The sequence below is a fragment of the Zosterops lateralis genome (genome assembly GCF_965231275.1).
Source record: "Zosterops lateralis genome assembly, chromosome: 13".
Classification (NCBI taxonomy): Eukaryota; Metazoa; Chordata; class Aves; order Passeriformes; family Zosteropidae; genus Zosterops; species Zosterops lateralis.
Genome location: NC_139773.1, coordinates 19992894 through 20010299, shown reverse-complemented (window position 1 = coordinate 20010299; position 17406 = coordinate 19992894). Strand labels below are relative to the sequence as shown.

The following is a 17406-nucleotide window of genomic DNA, read 5'->3' as shown; positions in this document are numbered from 1 at the left end:
CTCTGCTATGGGCAGAGACACCTTTCCTGGGACCAGACTGCTCCTACCCCATCCATCCTGGCCTGGGCTGTGCTCTGGCTCCTTGAGGCCAGCACAGAGTCTGACACAGTGTCCCCATACCTGGGGCTCCTGGTGAACACCACAGGGACACCGGAGCCGTGACCTCAACAGATGTACCACCCACCCCATGAGAACCAGGAACGCTCTCTGAGTTGGGACTGGCAAAAGGACTGAGCTCAGCACGACAGGGAGGGGCTTCTGAGCCCCCAGGGCTGTGCCCTGCCCAGGGCTGTCCCCACCTTGCAGATGCCATTGATGCAGAGGTCGCGGCTGCCGTCGCTGTCGTAGCAGGGGGTCCCATCCACCACCGCATCCCGCAGCTTCTCCGCAAAGTACTCGTGCTCGGGCCGGCAGTGCAGCTCACAGGGGTTCACTGGGGAACAGGCACAGCCTCAGCCCCACTCCCAGAACACAAACCAACCCCTGAGCCCAGCCAGGGTGTAAAACACAAAATGTGAATGGGCTGTGAGGCAACGCTGGCACAACCAACAGCCACCTCCAGCGTGCCCAGGTTGGAGCTCCACGCCCTCCACTCACAGTTGTTGGGCACTGGGGTCCACTTGTAGAGCTTCCCTTTGTAGGGCATGGGGTTGAAGTGGCTGCACTGGAGCTGGCGGAAGGAGGGTCTGTCCGGGGGGCAGCGCCGCACGTTGCAGATCCGGAACCGTTTCCTCTCCCCCAGGCAGTACCTGCCCCCGTACTTGGGTCTGTGGGGGGAAAACAGGGGTCACACAGGGGCTGGGACCTCAGAATCACTGAGATGTGAATTGATTTGGGTTGGAAGGGATGTTAAAGTCCATCCCTGCTGTGGGGACAGGGACACCTTCCATAGACCAGGCTGCTCCAAGCCCCATCCTGCTGCTGCTCATCCTGCACATCCTGCTGCTGCAGATGTGCAATGGTTTGGGTTGGAAGGGATGTAAAAGTCCATCCCTGTTGTGGGGACAGGGACACCTTCCATAGACCAGTCTGCTCCAAGCCCTGTCCTGCTGCAGCTCTGGAGGAGCTGCTCCCCATCCCACCCAGGGGATCCTCCTGGCCCTGCTCCCCTGCTGCCCCAGGGAATGGCAAAGCTGACACTGCACTTTTTAAAGCAAAAGAGACTTGAGAAGCATCAAGAATGTTGTTTTTCTCAGATGCCACCAGACCCTCAGGACAGGGCCACCATCTCCCCCCACAGTGCCTGTTCCTTCAGTCACACCACTGTCCGTGGCCATTTGTCAGTGACCTCATGAAAATTCCTCCTCCTGGGCACACTTTGCAGAAGAGAATGAAGCCAATGATTATTTTAGGGCTGTGTTTACACGCTCTGCCCTGAGGAATGGCTGTGGTGTGGGAGGGGGGGATGCCCAGCACACATTTTCTCACTTCATCCCAAGGGCAAAGCTGAATATTTACCTCCAGCAGCCAAAGCAAACAACTGCCCGGGAAATTCCCAGTGTTTGCTCTCCTGCCTGTCCACAGCTGTGTTTGGAACACTCCACAAACCACCAGAGCACCTCTGCCACAGAGTTTATGTCAAACACCAACCCAGGGCCTGATCCAGGACTGAGATGACTGAGCACTTCCCTCAAGAAGCAGCTCACCCGAGGAAGAGGATGGGCAGAACACATCTGGAAGGGTCAGGAGCTCACTCCTGGGGCTGCCAGAGCTCCCCATGCCATGGAAAACATCCCTACAAACCCCTTTTCCTCCCCACCCCAGGGTGCTCTGACACCAAGGGCGAGCTGGAGGTTTTGGCTGAATCCAGGACAAGAGTGATTTGGTGGCCAAAGGGACATCTGGGGAGCAGATGGGTCAGCCCAGAAACCCCAGGCTGGACAGGGCAGCTCCTCCAGCAGTGCCTGGACATTTCCAGGCAGGAGCCAGCGCTGGCCCATGGAATGCACAGGGTGATAAACCGCAGCAGGATTTTTCAAAACAACTCTGAATCAGGCTCCAAGAATGCCTGGTTTGCCTGTCTGTCACTAAAGGACACGGGGGATGTTTTACATCTCCGAGCGTGGAGTCTTTGCCCTTTGCTTGAGTCACCCTGCAGCGCTGCCAGGGCAGGGCAGGGGATGATGAAACAAGGTCCCCTCCAAGCCAAAGCACCCCCGAACTCTGTGATTCCTGCCTGGTGTCCTGGGTGTGGGGAAAGATGGGACAGGAAAAGGTTACAGATATGATTGCCTGGTAAGAAATGCTGGAGATGTAAAAGCTGTGAGTGAAATAGAAATGAAAGCTGAGCTCTGAGATGTGATCATGGCAGGCAGGAAGACGGGGATGAGCTGGAGATGGGTGGAAGGACAGAAAACAAAAGGCCCCAAGGGTGCAGCCCCTCTCCACCCTGCCAAGGCATCAGGGAAAAGGTGGATAAGAAAAGTCTCTTTAGAGTTTAGAATACAGGATGATGTGGTGATAGAGCAGTTCTCATGGGCTGCAGGCAAAGTCTGTAGGTTTTGTATCTCGCGCCAGTTGGTCACTGTAAATTAGAATATTCAACACGAAAGGAGATAGAATGGATTGGAACAAGGTCTTTACTCTCTCTCTTACCTTTTTTACCCCTCTCACTGCTCTGACCCCTGCCCTCTTACCTGCCCCAGCTCTCTTACCTCCCTTACCCCTGCTATCTCTTACCTCACCCCCTCTCTCTCTCCCCTCTCTCTTTGGGGTTCCCTCCAGCCCAGGCTGGTGGCTGAAGGCAAAACCCTTTTTAACCACCACCCTTGCAATAAACCCACATATTTCTAAAATATCTCAGCTCTGCAGAGTTCCCTCTCCCTGCCCTCCACCCGTGCAGTGCAGGGCAGGGCTGGCTTACGTGGGGTGGCTGCAGTGCCTCTCAGCACTCTGCACTCCTGCCCCACAGCTGCGGGAACAGGAGCCCCAGGAGCTCCAGGAGCCCCAGGCACCGTCGATGGGCTGGGGCCGGAATCCCACGGGAACACACTCGCCGTTGAAGCACCACTGTGGGGACAGGGAAACACAGGGTTAAGGGTGGGCAATTTCCATTGTCCCATGGAAATCCCTGCTTGGCTTGCATGGAGGGGTCCTTGAGCCTGGAGCTCCTTGAGCAATGGGAAACTCAGAGGTGTTGTTGGGCTGCTTGAGGATTTAGGGGGAGGCAACAAACCCAAAGCTCCACAGAGACCTGTCACCCCTGATTTTCTTGTTTGAACCTTTGCAGCCTGATTCTCACGCTACTTCACGCAAACAATATTGTATTCTTAGAATTTATCTGTGTGTTTTGCAGAGTTGTTCTCTGAGAGGAGAATTTGACTGATGGTCACAGTGACCAATGGAGTCAGGAGGTTGTGACCTCCTTGGGCCAATCTGGGCCCTCTGTACAAAGTGTAGATAAGTAGAATTGGAGTCAGATAATAAAGAGCCTTCCATGTTTGACCTGCTGCTGCCTGCTGTCCCCTGGGAGGGTCCACACCAATGTGTTGCCCCTCTAAGGGCAGTGGGGTAACAGAGACCCCTCAGTAAAGGGATTCACAGCCCAGAGGGGCTCAGAGGTGCCTCCCCTGCAATGGAGAAGATCCCAGAGAGGACAATCCATGAGCCTTGTGCTCTCCATGGTCATTAACTGTGGGTTTCACCTTCCCAGGTGATCCCAGTGACCCCGAGGGCAGCCCCTGCTGGGGGCAGGGGGTGTTTGGGCAGAGCAGGGGCAGTGGGATGAGGCCAGCCCTGCACTGGACCCTGCCCAGCCCTGTGAGTGCAGAGAGGGTCCCCAGGCCCTGCAGGGGGGTCCCCTGTTACCTTGCTGTCCCCACAGGCTGTGCCATCCACGGCAGCGTCCAGCTTGGAGTGACAGGTGTTCCCCACCGTGCACCACAGTGTGCTGCAGACACTCTGGGGAGACAGGGGACATGTTCCTGCCCAGAGCAGATCCATCCCTCCAGCAGAGATCTATCCCTGGGCACAGATCAGATCCACCCCTGGGCACAGAGCAGATCTATCCCTGGGCACAGATCAGATCCATCCCTGGGCACAGATCAGATCCATCCCTGGGCACAGATCAGATCAATCCCTGGGCACAGATCTGATCCATCCCTGGGCACAGACCAGATCTATCCCTCCAGCACAGATCAGATCCATCCCTGGGCACAGAGCAGATCCGTCCCTGGGGCAGGGTGAGCACAGCCCCACCAGAGCCCCCCAGAGCCCCTGGAGCCCCCCAGTCCCCCTGGAGCCCCCCAGAGCCCCTGGAGCCCCCCAGGCTGCCCCCAGAGCCCCTTACATCCATGTCGTGGCAGAAGGTGGAGTAGGGGCCGTACTGCAGGCGGCACTGGTGGCCCACGTCGTACAGGACACCCGGGGGCACCAGGGGGAAATCCAGCACCTCCCTGGCCGGGGGGTCATCCAGGCACAGCCCCCAGCCCCGGCTGAAAGAGAGAGGTCACAGCAGTGTCACCCCCAGATCCAACACCTCCAGCAGCTGCTCAGTGTCCCTGGGTGAGGAGCAATCAGCATTTCCCACTGACACCACCCCAGTTCTGTAATCCCTGAGCTCCTCTAGTATGGATGGGCCCCCCTGGGTACCTTTTTTGGGGTGGGAGCCCCCCAGAGTGATCCCCCCACATCCCCCTGGGGTGGCAGGACATGGGGAAGGTGAAGGGGCAACAACCACAAAGTCCTGATGGACTCACAACCTCCAGAAACATCCCTGGGCAGACTCTGCTCGCAGGAATAAAGGAGATTATCAGCAGCCAGAGGTGCTCACAGATTTCTTTGGAGCAGAGGTGGGAATGGAGTGGCCAAGGCAGGCAGTGCCTCTCTCTGCTCCAACTGCTTTTGCTCCCATATTTCCCAAACACACATGGAATTGTCACCAGCTCAGCTCTCAGTGTTGATTTAAACAAACTCCCTTCCAGCCCAGCCGAGCCTCTGGCAAAGGCTGTCCTGGAGGATCAGATTACTCAAACTCTGAATTAACTCGAGATGAGATTCCTTTTTAACCCAAAGCAGCAGCAGCAGCACAGAGTCAAGGGCTGGAAGCAGGAGAGCTCCTGCTTTGGGTGCTGGCAGTGCCATGGGGTGATGCCCAGCAGAACCAGCACCTCCTTCTCCCATCCCATCCCACACTGGACACCTGCAAACAGCTCCCTTGGCTGGACACAGCCCCTTAAACTCCTCACTGGGATATATTTCTAGTTCCCTGTGGAAAAACCAGGAAAAGGGTTACTTTCAGCAGCCCAGGGGCTCCAAAGTCCCCTTTTCCAAATTCCCAGCCCAGGGAAGGGCAGGGTGGCTGTGGCTGATGTGGGGCATGGATTGGACCCTGCAGGCACCTCCACACAAAATCCTGGAATGGTTTGGGTTGGAAGGAGCCTTAAGGCTCATCCCATTCTGCACATTCGGGATGTTTTCTCTAAAAACAGAAGGAATTGTGTCCTTAACTGGGAATAGCCCAGGGTGACATTGATGCTGCTCTGGACTCTTCACCCTGTGCCTGTCTGGCCCCACAGGTCCTCCCTACACTGTCCCCTGTCCCTGTGAGCTGTTTGGGGCACTCCCTGTCCTGCCCCAGCTCACTCTGTCCACTCTGGGGGTGATTGGGATCTGCCCTCAACTCCCCAGCTTTTCCAGAATCTATTTCTTTGTTAAATATTTTAACAAAGTCGTTCTCCTGGTCTGTTCAATTGGCCAAAACACATCTCCAAGCAGGGAAAAATTGGCCTGAGTTTCCCTCTGGCTTCCAGGGACCTGCAGTAAATCCCAGTCCATGGGGGAAGATGCAGGGGCTCTGCCTGTTCCAGCTCACTCCTTAACAGGCTGGGGATGGAACAATGATTAAATCCCCATCTGTGAGCAGCCTGAGAGGATCTGCAGATACATTCGAGAGCAGGATTAAAATTCCAAAAGCTCCCAGAGAACTGGAGGAAGGGCCCAAAAAACTGAACTGAACAAAAACAAAGGCAGAGCTTGGAGCTTGGGAGGAATCAACTGCAGAGGGACAGAACTGGTGGGGCTGGCAGGGAAAAGGCAGCAGGACCCAGGATCCTCCCTGGCAAGAGGAGAAGGATGGAAAAAGAGCTCCAGCCTTGTGGAAAGAAGCTAAAAATCTGATTGTGTGATGTAGAGCAAAGATTGAAGGGTCCCTTCACCAGCAGAGCATCACAACACTCCGTGCCAGCATCTGCAGTGGCCTGAGTGAGGGGACACCTTCCCTGGGGACACTGCTGCCACCCGTCCCACAGTCCCCTCATGGCCCTGAGGGAACCCCCAGTGCTGACTGCAGTGCTGGAATCACTCTCAGATTCTCCAGCTTGTGAAATAATAATTATCTTGTGTAAAATGATCACAGCCATCACCCCAGAGCGTGGCTTTTCACTCTCAGATTCTCCAGCTTGTGAAATAATAATTATCTTGTGTAAAATAATCACAGCCATCGCCCCAGAGCGTGGCTTTTCCCAACCTGAGCTCCATCCAGCAGCCCCAGGTCAGCAGGGTCCTGTTTCCTGGCTCTCTGCTCCCTGTTCTCCTGCCAAAATCCCAACAAAGAGCTCCTGTCCGGGGTGTCACAGCCAGTGACAGATGCCTGTTGAGCCCCCCAAAAGAGCTGCTCCTTCTGGGGGAGCAAAGAGACCCAAACCCCTCCAGAGGAGCCTCCAGCTGCTGTGTCTCCCCCAGCACAGCTCTCAGCAGCAGCAGCTCAGGGTCATCACAAGCAGGAAATCCTTCATTGCCAAGGGAAGGTTAAGAGCGCTGCGGATGCTGGAAAAGCTCCATTATTCCCCCAAAAAGCCATAAATCAGCAATAATTCCCCCTGCTCAGAGCCCACATGGCCCAGCTCTCCCCTCATTGCTTTCCAAGAGGGGAAAATGTCCCTCCTTGACAAACCAAACTCCTTGGAACTTCCCAACAGCAGGCTGAAACATCAGCCACGGGTGCTAAAAATAAACAAAGGCAGGGAAGAATTTGGCTGGGTCTGGTTTGCCCATGTCAGGCAGAGAGAGAGAGAGAGAGAGAGGAAGAGATTCTGCAGAACCTGGAGAGAGCATAGAGGGAAAACAAACACTCTGGTTTTATCTGTACAACCACAGCCCCTGTGCTCCCCAAAAAAGCTCCTGACCCCCTTTACACAGTGAGGCAACCCAGGGAGGATCCATGGAATAATTTGGTGGGAAGGGACCCCAAAACTCATCTCATCCCACCCCCTGCCATGGACAGGGACACCTTCCACTGTCCCAGGCTGCTCCAAGCCCCTTGGACACTCCACAGCTGCTCTGGACAAAGACCCCCAAGACTGTTAGAGAGATCTCAGAGACCCAGGGAGGATCCATGGAATAGTTTGGTGGGAAGGGACCCTAAAGTTCATCCCATCCCACCCTCTGCCATGGACAAGGACACCTTCCACTGTCCCAGGCTGCTCCAAGCCCTTTGGACACTCCACAGCTGCTCTGGACAAAGAGCCCAAACACTCTTAGAGAGATCTCAGAGACCCAGGGAGGATCCATGGAATAGTTTTGTGGGAAGGGACCCTAAAGTTCATCCCATCCCACCCTCTGCCATGGACAGGGACACTTTCCACTGTCCCAGGCTGCTCCAAGCCCTTTGGTCACTCCACAGCTGCTCTGGACAAAGACCCCAAACACTCTTAGAGAGCTGATTTCAGAGATAATGTGGGCCAGACCCCCCAGCCCCAGGAGAGAGGAGGAAGAGGAGGCAGCACTCACTCGAGGAAACGTGTGATGTACTCGCGGCTGCAGCGGGACCAGGTGAGTGGGGACGTGTCATACAGGAGCTGTGGAGACATGATGAAAGGTCTTTTCCCAACTGGCTCACAGTCATTGCTGCTTCCATCATGCTGAATCCCAAAACTGTGTAAGAGCACAGCCCACGGAGGGGAGTGAGCCACGAGCACCAGAGTCAGCACAGCCACCGCTCCCGGCACAGACCTGCCCTGGGGGGGGACGTGCTGCTGGCAGCCCTCAACTTTGTCCCTCTGTGCTTTCACTTCAGCTTTCCCACTGAAAACTTGGGGATATCCAACCAGACCGTGCTGGTGGGTGTTTTTCCCACACAGGGATTTCTATTGGGAACTGCAGCGTTCAGTTGCGAAATTTAACTTAAACTGCGACAAGCAAAATTCTGTCGCTGGTATCACAGACAGATCCTATTTTAAAACCTCTCAGTGGGCAACCCCTGCTCCAAACCCTTCCCAAACCACCCCAGGCCAACACACAAGTGCAATTTCTCCAGGCTGCCTTGCATTATGTGGTTCTCCTTAAACCTGGGACAACCCAAAACTTTGGAATTAAATCCTCCGGGAGCAAGGGAGTGTTTGCACCTGCCAGGAACCACTTGGGAACCACCTCCCAATTTCCCCCGTGTCTTTTCCAGCCCCAGGATGCACTCAGAGGAACAGGAGGAGGAGGAGGGTGGTACCTGTGTCCAAGCTCGTGGGCCACGGTGAAGGCCAGGGGCAGCCCCGTGTCCTCGTTGATGTTGCAGCTCCGGTGGGGTTGGCACATCCCGGCCACATGGGACAGCCCCAGGGTCTCACAGGGCCTGTTCATGGCAGCACAGATGTCCTTCCTGGGGCCAGGGGGATGGGGAAACACGGACAGACAGACAGACACACGGACGGACAGACAGACAGAGAGCAGAGAGGGCGTTGGAAGGCGGCAGGACCCGGCACACGGGGACAGCGGCCAAACAGGAGCCGCAGTGGAGACGTGCAACATCCTTCCACAGGGGAAAAACATTGGTGACCTTTCCTCTCCCCTTCCCTCTTCCCAGTATCCCCAGGCCGTTATTGAGGCTGATTAATGGGAGCTGCTGGCCAGCCTGGCTGCGTTTATCCCGCTGTGTAAATAAAGCTGATGCTGGGGATAATCAAGCAGTGCTTTGTGGGGAGGCACATCCCAGAGGTGCTGTGGTTTTCCAGCCACCCAGGAAGAAGCACAAGGCCTGAAGTGGCTCATTTCTGCTGCAAAGGAACCTCCCAGAGAAGACAAAGCTGCTGTGGGTTGTGAATCATCACCCAAACCACCACAACAGCCTGAAAGGCTCAAAGCAGGCTTTGACTGCAAGGTACACAAACTTGGCCAGGGGTGGAATTCCTGCCAAGCTCCCTGGGAGGTTCAGGGGCTTCCCAGAGGCTCCTGTGCCAAGCCCAGCCCCTGAGGGGAAAAAGAGAGTTAATTCTGTGTACAACTGCTGGGAGAATCCAGCCCTTCTGGGCCACGGTGAAAACCTGGTTTGGAAACCTCAGCTGGGAGCTGTGACCTGGTTCAAACCTGAGATTTGAGACCAGCCCACAGAATCACAGCCTGGTGGAATGGTTTGGGTTTGGGAAGGGATCCCACAGACCACTTAATTCCAATCCTTGCAGGTGGAATGGTTTGGGTTGGAAGGGATCCTACAGATCAGGTAATTCCAACCCTTCCAGGTGGAATGGTTTGGGTTGGAAGGGATCCTACAGATCACCTAATTCCAACCCTTCCACAGCAGCTCCAGCCACCAGGAAATATCCCCAGACTCCACATCACATCCCTCAGGTGTCCAGGTGGGGAGAGGGAGATTCCCACAGCTCCCAGGGAGATGTTTCCCTGCCTGCCCAGGTGAGATTTTAGGTGCCACAGCCCCCCAAAGCCATCCCAGGGCCCCAGACCTGGTGAGCAGCACAGCGACGTCGTGGTGCAGGGGGTGAGAGTCTCCCTTCACGTTGATGTTCTTCTGCCACTTGCAGAAGCTTTTCAGGGTGTTGTCTGCGTGGTGGGAGATCTTCAGCTCCTCCTGGCAATGGAAAGGGAGATCTGCTGGAGCTGTTTGGGGTTTGGGATGGGGAGGGGAGAGGTTTGGCCCCAGACACAGCAGAGGGGAATTGGGAGTCACACAGATGGAATTGCTCCATGTTTGTAGCCTGTAGGATGGGTGGGATGACAGCCCTTTTCCTGCTTTCTTTTCATCTGTGATTCAACCAAAACATGAAACCGTCCAGGGGCAGAGGTGAAGGAAAAGCCCCTGTGCTGGTGAGAGTGAAGGACGTGGCTGGGGGGACCTCAGACACCCCAGAGCCAAAAGAGGAGCCTGGACAGGCCACCCAGTGACCCAGAGCCCTCTGCCACCTCACTGCCCCTGTGTTCCCATAAACCACCCCAAACCAGGCTCTGCAGCCCTTGTGCCCCCATAAACCACCCCAAACCAGCTCTGCAGCCCCTGTGCTCCCATAAACCACCCCAAACCTCTCCCCACCACATCATCCCTGTCTCTACCAACCAAGACAAGGAGTCAAACCCAGATTTGTCCCACACCCAGCCAGGCCACCAGGCCACCCCAGGAGGGTTTTTCAGCCCAGCCCAGCCCAGCCCAGCCCGGGGTGGCCTCACCTCCTCGTGCTCCAGCAGGATGAGGCGCACTATGGCGATGTTGATGGGGTTCCCAATGCTGGCGTGGTGGAACAGCCCGGCCACCTGCAAGGGGACACCACGGGGACAGGGCTGTAGCCAGTGCCACCCCTCTCCTGCAGGGGAAGGTGCTCAGGAATTCCCCAGGTGGGAGATAAGAACAGGCAGGGGTTGAGAGTGAGGCCCTGCCATGAAATCCTGTAACAGTGGGTATGATCTGTGCAGGCTCTGGAGCTGGGCCAGAAATGCCTGGGGAGCCCCTTTGCTCTGCTGCTGTTGGGTGTGTTTAGCATCCCAGAGGAATTTGGTGTTTTCTGAGTGCCTTCACCACCTCCCAGAAATTACCTGAGCTCCCCTGCCCCATCCCACCCTTTCCTTGTTTAACATCCCAGAGGAATTTGGTGCTCTTGGGTACCTTCAAACCCCCCCAGAAATCCAGGGGGTGACCTGGCTGAGCCCTGAGCACCCAGAGCCCTCCAGGGCTGCAGGAACACTGGATTTCCCCTGGCACTCACCATGTTCATCACAGTCAGCACGTATTTCTCGATGTTGTGGCTGCCGTGGAACTGGACCATCTTGGTGTCAGCCACCACCAGGGTCTCCACCCACTTCTCCCTGCTCACTGAGCGCTGCCTGAGCCTCCTCTGGCTCCTGGGCTGCCTCTGCTGCCACCTCTCCCTGCGCCTCTCCCACTGCTCCGGCCTCTCCTGGGACTCTGAGGGGTTTAAAGGGGAAAAAAAAAAAAAAAGGATTTTTTTTCCCTTTTTTTTCCTTTTCTTTTTTCCTTCTTTTTCTTTTTTCCCCCCCTTTTTTTTCCTTTTTTTTCCCTTTTTTTTCCTTTTTCTTTCCTTTTTTTCCCTTTTTTTTCTCCTTTTTCTTTCCTTTTTTTCCCTTTTTTTTTTCCTTTTTCTTTCCTTTTTTTCCCTTTTTTTTTTCCTTTTTCTTTCCTTTTTTCCCCTTTTTTTTTCCTTTTTCTTTCCTTTTCCCTGACAAAACACCTGCAACTTTAAAAAGGGAAGAAAAAAAAAAAAAGGGGATTTTTTTTCTTTTTTTTTTTTTCCTGATAAAACACCTGCAACTTTAAAAAGGGGGGGAAAAAAGGGATTTTTTTTTCCTTTTTTTTCCTTTTTTTTTTCTTTTTCCCTGATGAAACACCTGCAACTTTAAAAACGGAAAAAAAAAAAAAGGATTTTTTTCCTTTTTTTTTTCCCTGATAAAACACCTGCAACTTTAATGTCTTTTTCTTTTTTAACTCAAAGGAATTGCCTTTAGTTTGGAGAAAGCTCCACGGTTGGACCCATAACTCAATAATTCACCTGCATTTTGCTGTGGACTCTGAGCTCAACCTGCTGCACATGAGCAGAACACCAAAAAAACAAACAAACAAAAAGCAGGACACCAAAAAAACAAACCAAAAAAAAAGCAGGACACCAAAAAATTAACAAAACATTTGAAGGAATTAATTTGACCAGAACAGGGTTTGCAATATTCCACAAAAAAACAGGGATTGGCGTTTGTAAGGAATTTATAGACAACAATATAGACAACAAGGAATTTATAGGCAACAATGCAGAGATGCTTGAGAAAAAAAACTGAGAGAAAAAAAAAATCAACATTTTGGGTGATCAACATTTTGGGTGATCCCAAATCTGTATTTTCCAGCAAGGGATGGTTCCCATCATGATAAATTCTGTGTTCCAATACTAGATTGGGGGACTGGAGGCAAATCCCAGCAGCACCAGAGCTCCAGGACAGTGAGGGCAGCACCGAGATCCCTCCAGGCACACACAGGGAAGGGACAAGGGACAGGGAAAGATGGGACAGGAAGGACTTATGGATGTGACTGCATGGCAAGAAATACTGTAGATGTAAAACCTGAGTGAAACAGGAATGAAAGCCGGTTTGGAGATGTGAGCATGGCAGGCAGGAAGACGGAGATGAGCTGACAAAAAGACAAGAATGTTGCCTTTCCACCTTGGCAAAGACATCAGGGAACATAAGAAAGGAGTCTGTAGAGTTTAGAATATAAAATGACATGGTGATGTAGTAGTTCTCACGGGCTGCAGGCAAAGTCTGTAGGTTTTGTATCTCACGCCGGTTGGTCAATGTGAATTAGAATATTCAACAGAAAAAAGGATATAATGGATTGGAACAAGAGGATCGCTCTCTTGTCCTGGCTCTCCTCCCTTTTGCCCTCACCTCTCTCCTCTGGCCCTCTCACCTCTCTTCCCTCACCTCTCTTGGCCCATCCCCTCTCCTCTCTCTCACCTCACTTGCTCCTGTTTTCTCCCCACGTTTTTCCCCTGCTCCTGCCCCGTTTTTCCCCCTGAGCTCTCTTCTCTCTCTCTCTCCCCATTCTCTCTTTAGGGCTTTGCTCCAGCCCAGGCTGGTGGCTGAAGGCAAAGCCCTCTTCACCCACCACCCTTGGAATAATAAACCCCCGTGTTTCCAGAACATCTCAGCTCTGCAGAGCTCCTTGTCCCTGCCATCCACGGAAAAAATTCCTACACAAGGGACAAGGGACAGGAATGCTCTGGCTGAGCTCCCAGAGGAGCTCCTCACGCACTGGGAATTCTCCAGGCAGGACTTTTCCTGTGCCAAAGCTCTGAGAGCAAGGTCAGGGTCAGCCCCAAGCTGGGTGAAGGCTTTACAAACCTCATCCCACACAGTGGGAATGGCTTTCATGGCTCAGCCTCACCGCCCTAACAATGGGCTCCCACATTTCCTGGGCTGTGCTGAAAGCTGTCAAAGGGCTGTTTTATCCCCCCCCACGCCTGAAAAATCCCAATTATCTGGAGCTCTTGATGAATTGCTAATGCCACTGTGACAGTTTAATGGCAGCAGCTTCCTTGGAGCTCTGTCCCCATTGTGGCTTTGGCTGGGCTGAGGCTGCTGGGGGTCCCTGGGGGGCTCCTGGGGCTTTTCCCCTTTGGGGTGATCCCCCTTTTGGGGTGATCCCTCCTTTGGGGTGATCCCTGTCCAACCCCACCCAGCTGAGCACAGGGGCAGGAGCTCAACAACACCAGCAGCATCTCCTGCTGTGGGGCAAAGCAAACAGCAACAGCTCAGTGATAGAGGGGCAGGCACTGAAATCCTACAGATTTTGGGATTCTTTTGGGATTTCCCTGCAGCACAGCCACCCCTTTAGCCCTGATCACAGAGGAGATCCACATGAGCTACACACAGAGAAATTAATTTTTAAGAATAGAACTTCAAAGTCCACAATGGACTCGAGTCAAGAACAGACTTCAAAGAAGCCCATTAAGATTATTATCACAGATTAAAGAATTAATTGAGATTATCAGAAGAATGCCTGGAGATAACCCTGTTACAGAAGCACACTCCAGTTTGGGAGAGCAGAGAGCTGCAGGAAATGTGCAGCACATCAAGCACTGCAGCTTCTTCAGGGAGTGAAGTGCCCATGAGCTTCTGGGAACGCACTGAATTCCTCAGCACTTGAAAATCCTGCATTTGGGAGTTCATCCAGCCCGTCTGCTCTGCACAGGGAAGGACCCACAGTGGGGCAGTGACTGAGCTCCGCTCCCACAGTCCAAAAAGCAAAGTTTTCATAGAAATGAAAGCAAAATCTCTGTCTCCACATCATCCCCTGTGGCTGCAGCAGGGCTGGGAGCACCCATGGTGTCCCTGCTGGCCTGGACTGTCCCCAAAGGGCAGGAAAAGGTCAGTACCTGTCACTCCACAGGGCTCCCTTGGGGCTGGGGCTCTCCTGCCCTGCCCTGCCCCATCCTGGGGCACCTGGCGCTTGTAAATCCTGTGGGGTTGAGCTGCTCCCTCCTCCCGGGGGCTGCCGGCCACGGGCTCGATGAAATAATCCTCATCCATCAGCTGGAACACTCCTTTCTGCCAGGGAGACACAGAGCAGCGCCCTGAGCTCACCCCCAGGGACTGGGAGTGACCAGCACAGCACCATGGGATGGGTTTGGGTTTGGGTTTTGGGGTGGGAAGGGACATCAGAGCCCACCCAGTGCCACCCCTGACATGGCAGGGACATTCCCACTGTCCCAGGTGCTCCAACCCCAATGTCCAGCACTGCCAGGGATCCAGGGGTGGCCACAGCAGCTCTGGGAATTCCAGCCCAGCCCCTCACCACCCTCCCAGGGAAGGATTCATCCCAAAATCCCATTTATTCCTGTCCTCTGGGAAGCCATGGAGGATCTGATGGAGTTGTCCTCATCCCAAAATGTGAGACAGGAGCATGAGCATTGCCCTACTGGTTATTTGGGACCATTTCTGCAAACCCACAGTAAGTTTTAAGTCCTTTCCCCCAAAGTGCCACTGCTCCAGGCCACTGCTGCTTTAGGAAATAAATACCCACAGTGGAACAAGGCAGAGGAGAGTTCAGGAAAGAACCAGCAGCTTCACTATTTGGGAGCTGTGCTATCACCTCCAGCTGTGAGCCCCCATGTCCAGATGTGCCCCCCAAATCCCATTTATGCAGCAGAAGGCAGAGAATTGCTCTTTTTGGGGGAATTTGGGCACAAACAAATAAACCCAGCCCCGTAGAGTTCCCAAACCACTGCAATCCTTGGGAAATCACCAGTCAGCTCATCCATGGCTGCACCACACCTGGGTGATGACTTTTTTGGGGATTTGGGCACAAACAAATAAACTCAACCCTGTAGAGTTCCCAAACCACTGCAATCCATGGGGAAATGGATTCCATGGGGAAATGGATGATGGGAATCACCAGTCAGCTCATCCATGGCTGCACCACACCTGGGTGATGTCTTTTTGGGGAATTTGGGCACAAACAAATAAATCCAACCCCAGAAAGTTCCCAAACCATTGCAATCCATGGGGAATCAACAGTCAGCTCATCCATGGCTGCACCACACCTGGGTGATGTCTTTTTGGGGGAATTTGGGCACAAACAAATAAACACAGCCCTGGAAAGCTCCCAAACCACTGCAATCCATGGGAAATCAACAGTCAGCTCATCCATGGCTGCACCACACCTGCCTGATGAGATGCTGACTCTGCTGCTGGGAACTTTGCTGTGACTTTTGGCAAAAAAAATAAGTTTTTTTCCCCAACTCCTGCTATTCCCTGGTGGATGAAGGCTCCATGAGGAGCAGGGCTGTACTCACCAGGCCATCACAGGTGCTGAGGGCAGCCAGCCCTGCCTGCAGAGCCTGGCCCTGCACCTCCCCGAGCATGTGGCACCAGTTGGAGGAGCGGGGCTGGATCTTGGCCCCGGCGATGCCCCCGAAACGCCTCTCGCTGACAAAACCCGGGGCCAGCAGGTGCCTGTTGAGGCTCAGGTTGAATTTCAGGGCCTGTCCCCGGTACTGGAGCTCGTAGAAGGCGGGCAGGTTGCTCCAGGAGGAGGGAGATCTCCGGTGAAGGGCGCGGTGGGATAAATCGTAGGACAGGAAAGCTCCGCTCTCGTCAACCTTGATGGGATGGACGATGTCACTGCTGGGACTCGGGTCTGGGAAAAGGGACAGGGGTCACCTGGGGGTCTTCACCTTTCCTCTGACACACCTTCCCCTGCAGCCTCAGGGAGATGGGAAATAGATGGGGATGGGACTGGGGAGCACTGGGGTGGGACTGGGATGGGACAGGGGGACAGATGGAGAGCAGGGACAGGGGACAGGGGACAGGGGAACAGGGGGCAGGGGGACAGAGGGACAGGGGGACAGGGGGACAGGGGGACAGGGGGAGAGAGGGACAGAGGGACAGGGGGACAGAGGGACAGGGGGACAGGGAGACAGAGGGATGGCAGGGACAGTGGGGACAGGAGGACAGAGTCAGGGTCAGGGTCAGGGTCAGGGCCAGGGTCAGGGTCAGGGGGTCCTCAGCTGGCCCCGGTCACCGGCCACTCGCTCCCGCCGTTAAACTCCTCCTGCCAGTAAAACACACCGAACGGACAACGAAAACAACTCCCGAAAAAATCCAATCCCCGCTTTGAGACGCGTCTCGGGGAAAGCAGAGCACGGAGCGCCCCGGAGCCTCCTGCGGACCATCCCGGGACACCCGAGGCTCAGACCCCCGAGCATCCCTCAGACAATCCCGGCCCTCATCCCGCCCGCACCCCGGGAACAGCCGGCGCTCCCCCCGCCCAGCCCCGCGGACAATCCCCCGCTCTCATCCCCAGGACCCCCCGCTCCCCGCCCCTCCCGGGGACCCCCCGGACCTGTCCCCGCCGTGTCCCCGCCCGCGGGCAGCGCCAGCGCCAGCGCCAGCACCGGGAGCAGGGGCAGCAGCGGCGGGGCCGCCATGGCTGCGGCGTGTGGGGGTCCGCCGGGGGCGGGGCTGTGGGCACCGGGGGCGGGGCCATGCACAATAGGGGGCGGGGCTATGCAAAACAGGGGCCGGGGCTGTGGGCACCAGGGGGCGGGGCCATGCACAGTAGGGGGCGGGGATATGCAAATCAGGAAGCGGGGCTATGCACAATAGAGGGCGGGGCTACGTTCATCAGAGGGCGGGGCTATGCAAAATAGGCGAGGGGCTGTCAGCACCCAGGGGCGGGGCTATGCAAAATAGGAGAGGGGCTGTGCACAATAGGGGCGGGGCTGCGTGTAGCAGGGGCGGAGTTATGCAAAACAGGAATGGGTCTATGCAAATTAGGAGGCGGGGTTATGCAAAATAGGGGGCGGGGTTGTGCGCATCAGGGGTGGGACTATGCACAATAGGAGAGGGTCATTTGCATCAGGGGCGGGGTTATGCAAAATAGGGGGCATGGCTATGCACAATAGGGGGCGGGGCAGTAAGCACCAGGGGGCGGGGGCTATGCAAAACAGGAGCCGGGCTATGCAAATAGGGAGCGGGGTTGTGCGCATCGGGGCGGGGCTATGCAAAATAGGGGCGGGGCTATGCGCAGTAGGGGGCGGGGACTGTGTGCAACAGGGGGTGGGGATATGCAAATTAGGGGCGGGATAGTGAGTGTCAGGACGGGTTAGACACAACAGATGGGCGGGGTTATGCACATCAAATAGGCGTGGTTATGCATAATAAGGGCGGGTTTATGGACAACAGATG

The 17406-nt window shown here is 54.9% G+C and overlaps 1 protein-coding gene across 1 annotated transcript in view; it reads right to left on the bottom strand.

Moving 5' to 3' along the window:
* The window catches only part of ADAMTS7 (ADAM metallopeptidase with thrombospondin type 1 motif 7), a gene marked incomplete at its 5' end in the record, with an annotated part of 40051 nt that extends 23405 nt beyond the window's left edge, over nt 1-16646 (bottom strand). The window contains 13 exons of the mRNA XM_083870667.1: nt 300-433; nt 598-767; nt 2864-3009; nt 3808-3900; nt 4289-4433; nt 7729-7872; nt 8441-8590; nt 9669-9793; nt 10387-10470; nt 10920-11119; nt 14094-14265; nt 15513-15856; nt 16562-16646. Coding sequence (XP_083726793.1) covers nt 300-433; nt 598-767; nt 2864-3009; nt 3808-3900; nt 4289-4433; nt 7729-7872; nt 8441-8590; nt 9669-9793; nt 10387-10470; nt 10920-11119; nt 14094-14265; nt 15513-15856; nt 16562-16646 — 1992 coding nt within the window. The remainder of the gene's footprint in view (nt 1-299; nt 434-597; nt 768-2863; nt 3010-3807; nt 3901-4288; nt 4434-7728; nt 7873-8440; nt 8591-9668; nt 9794-10386; nt 10471-10919; nt 11120-14093; nt 14266-15512; nt 15857-16561) is intronic.
* Between the last annotated feature and the right edge of the window lie 760 nt (nt 16647-17406).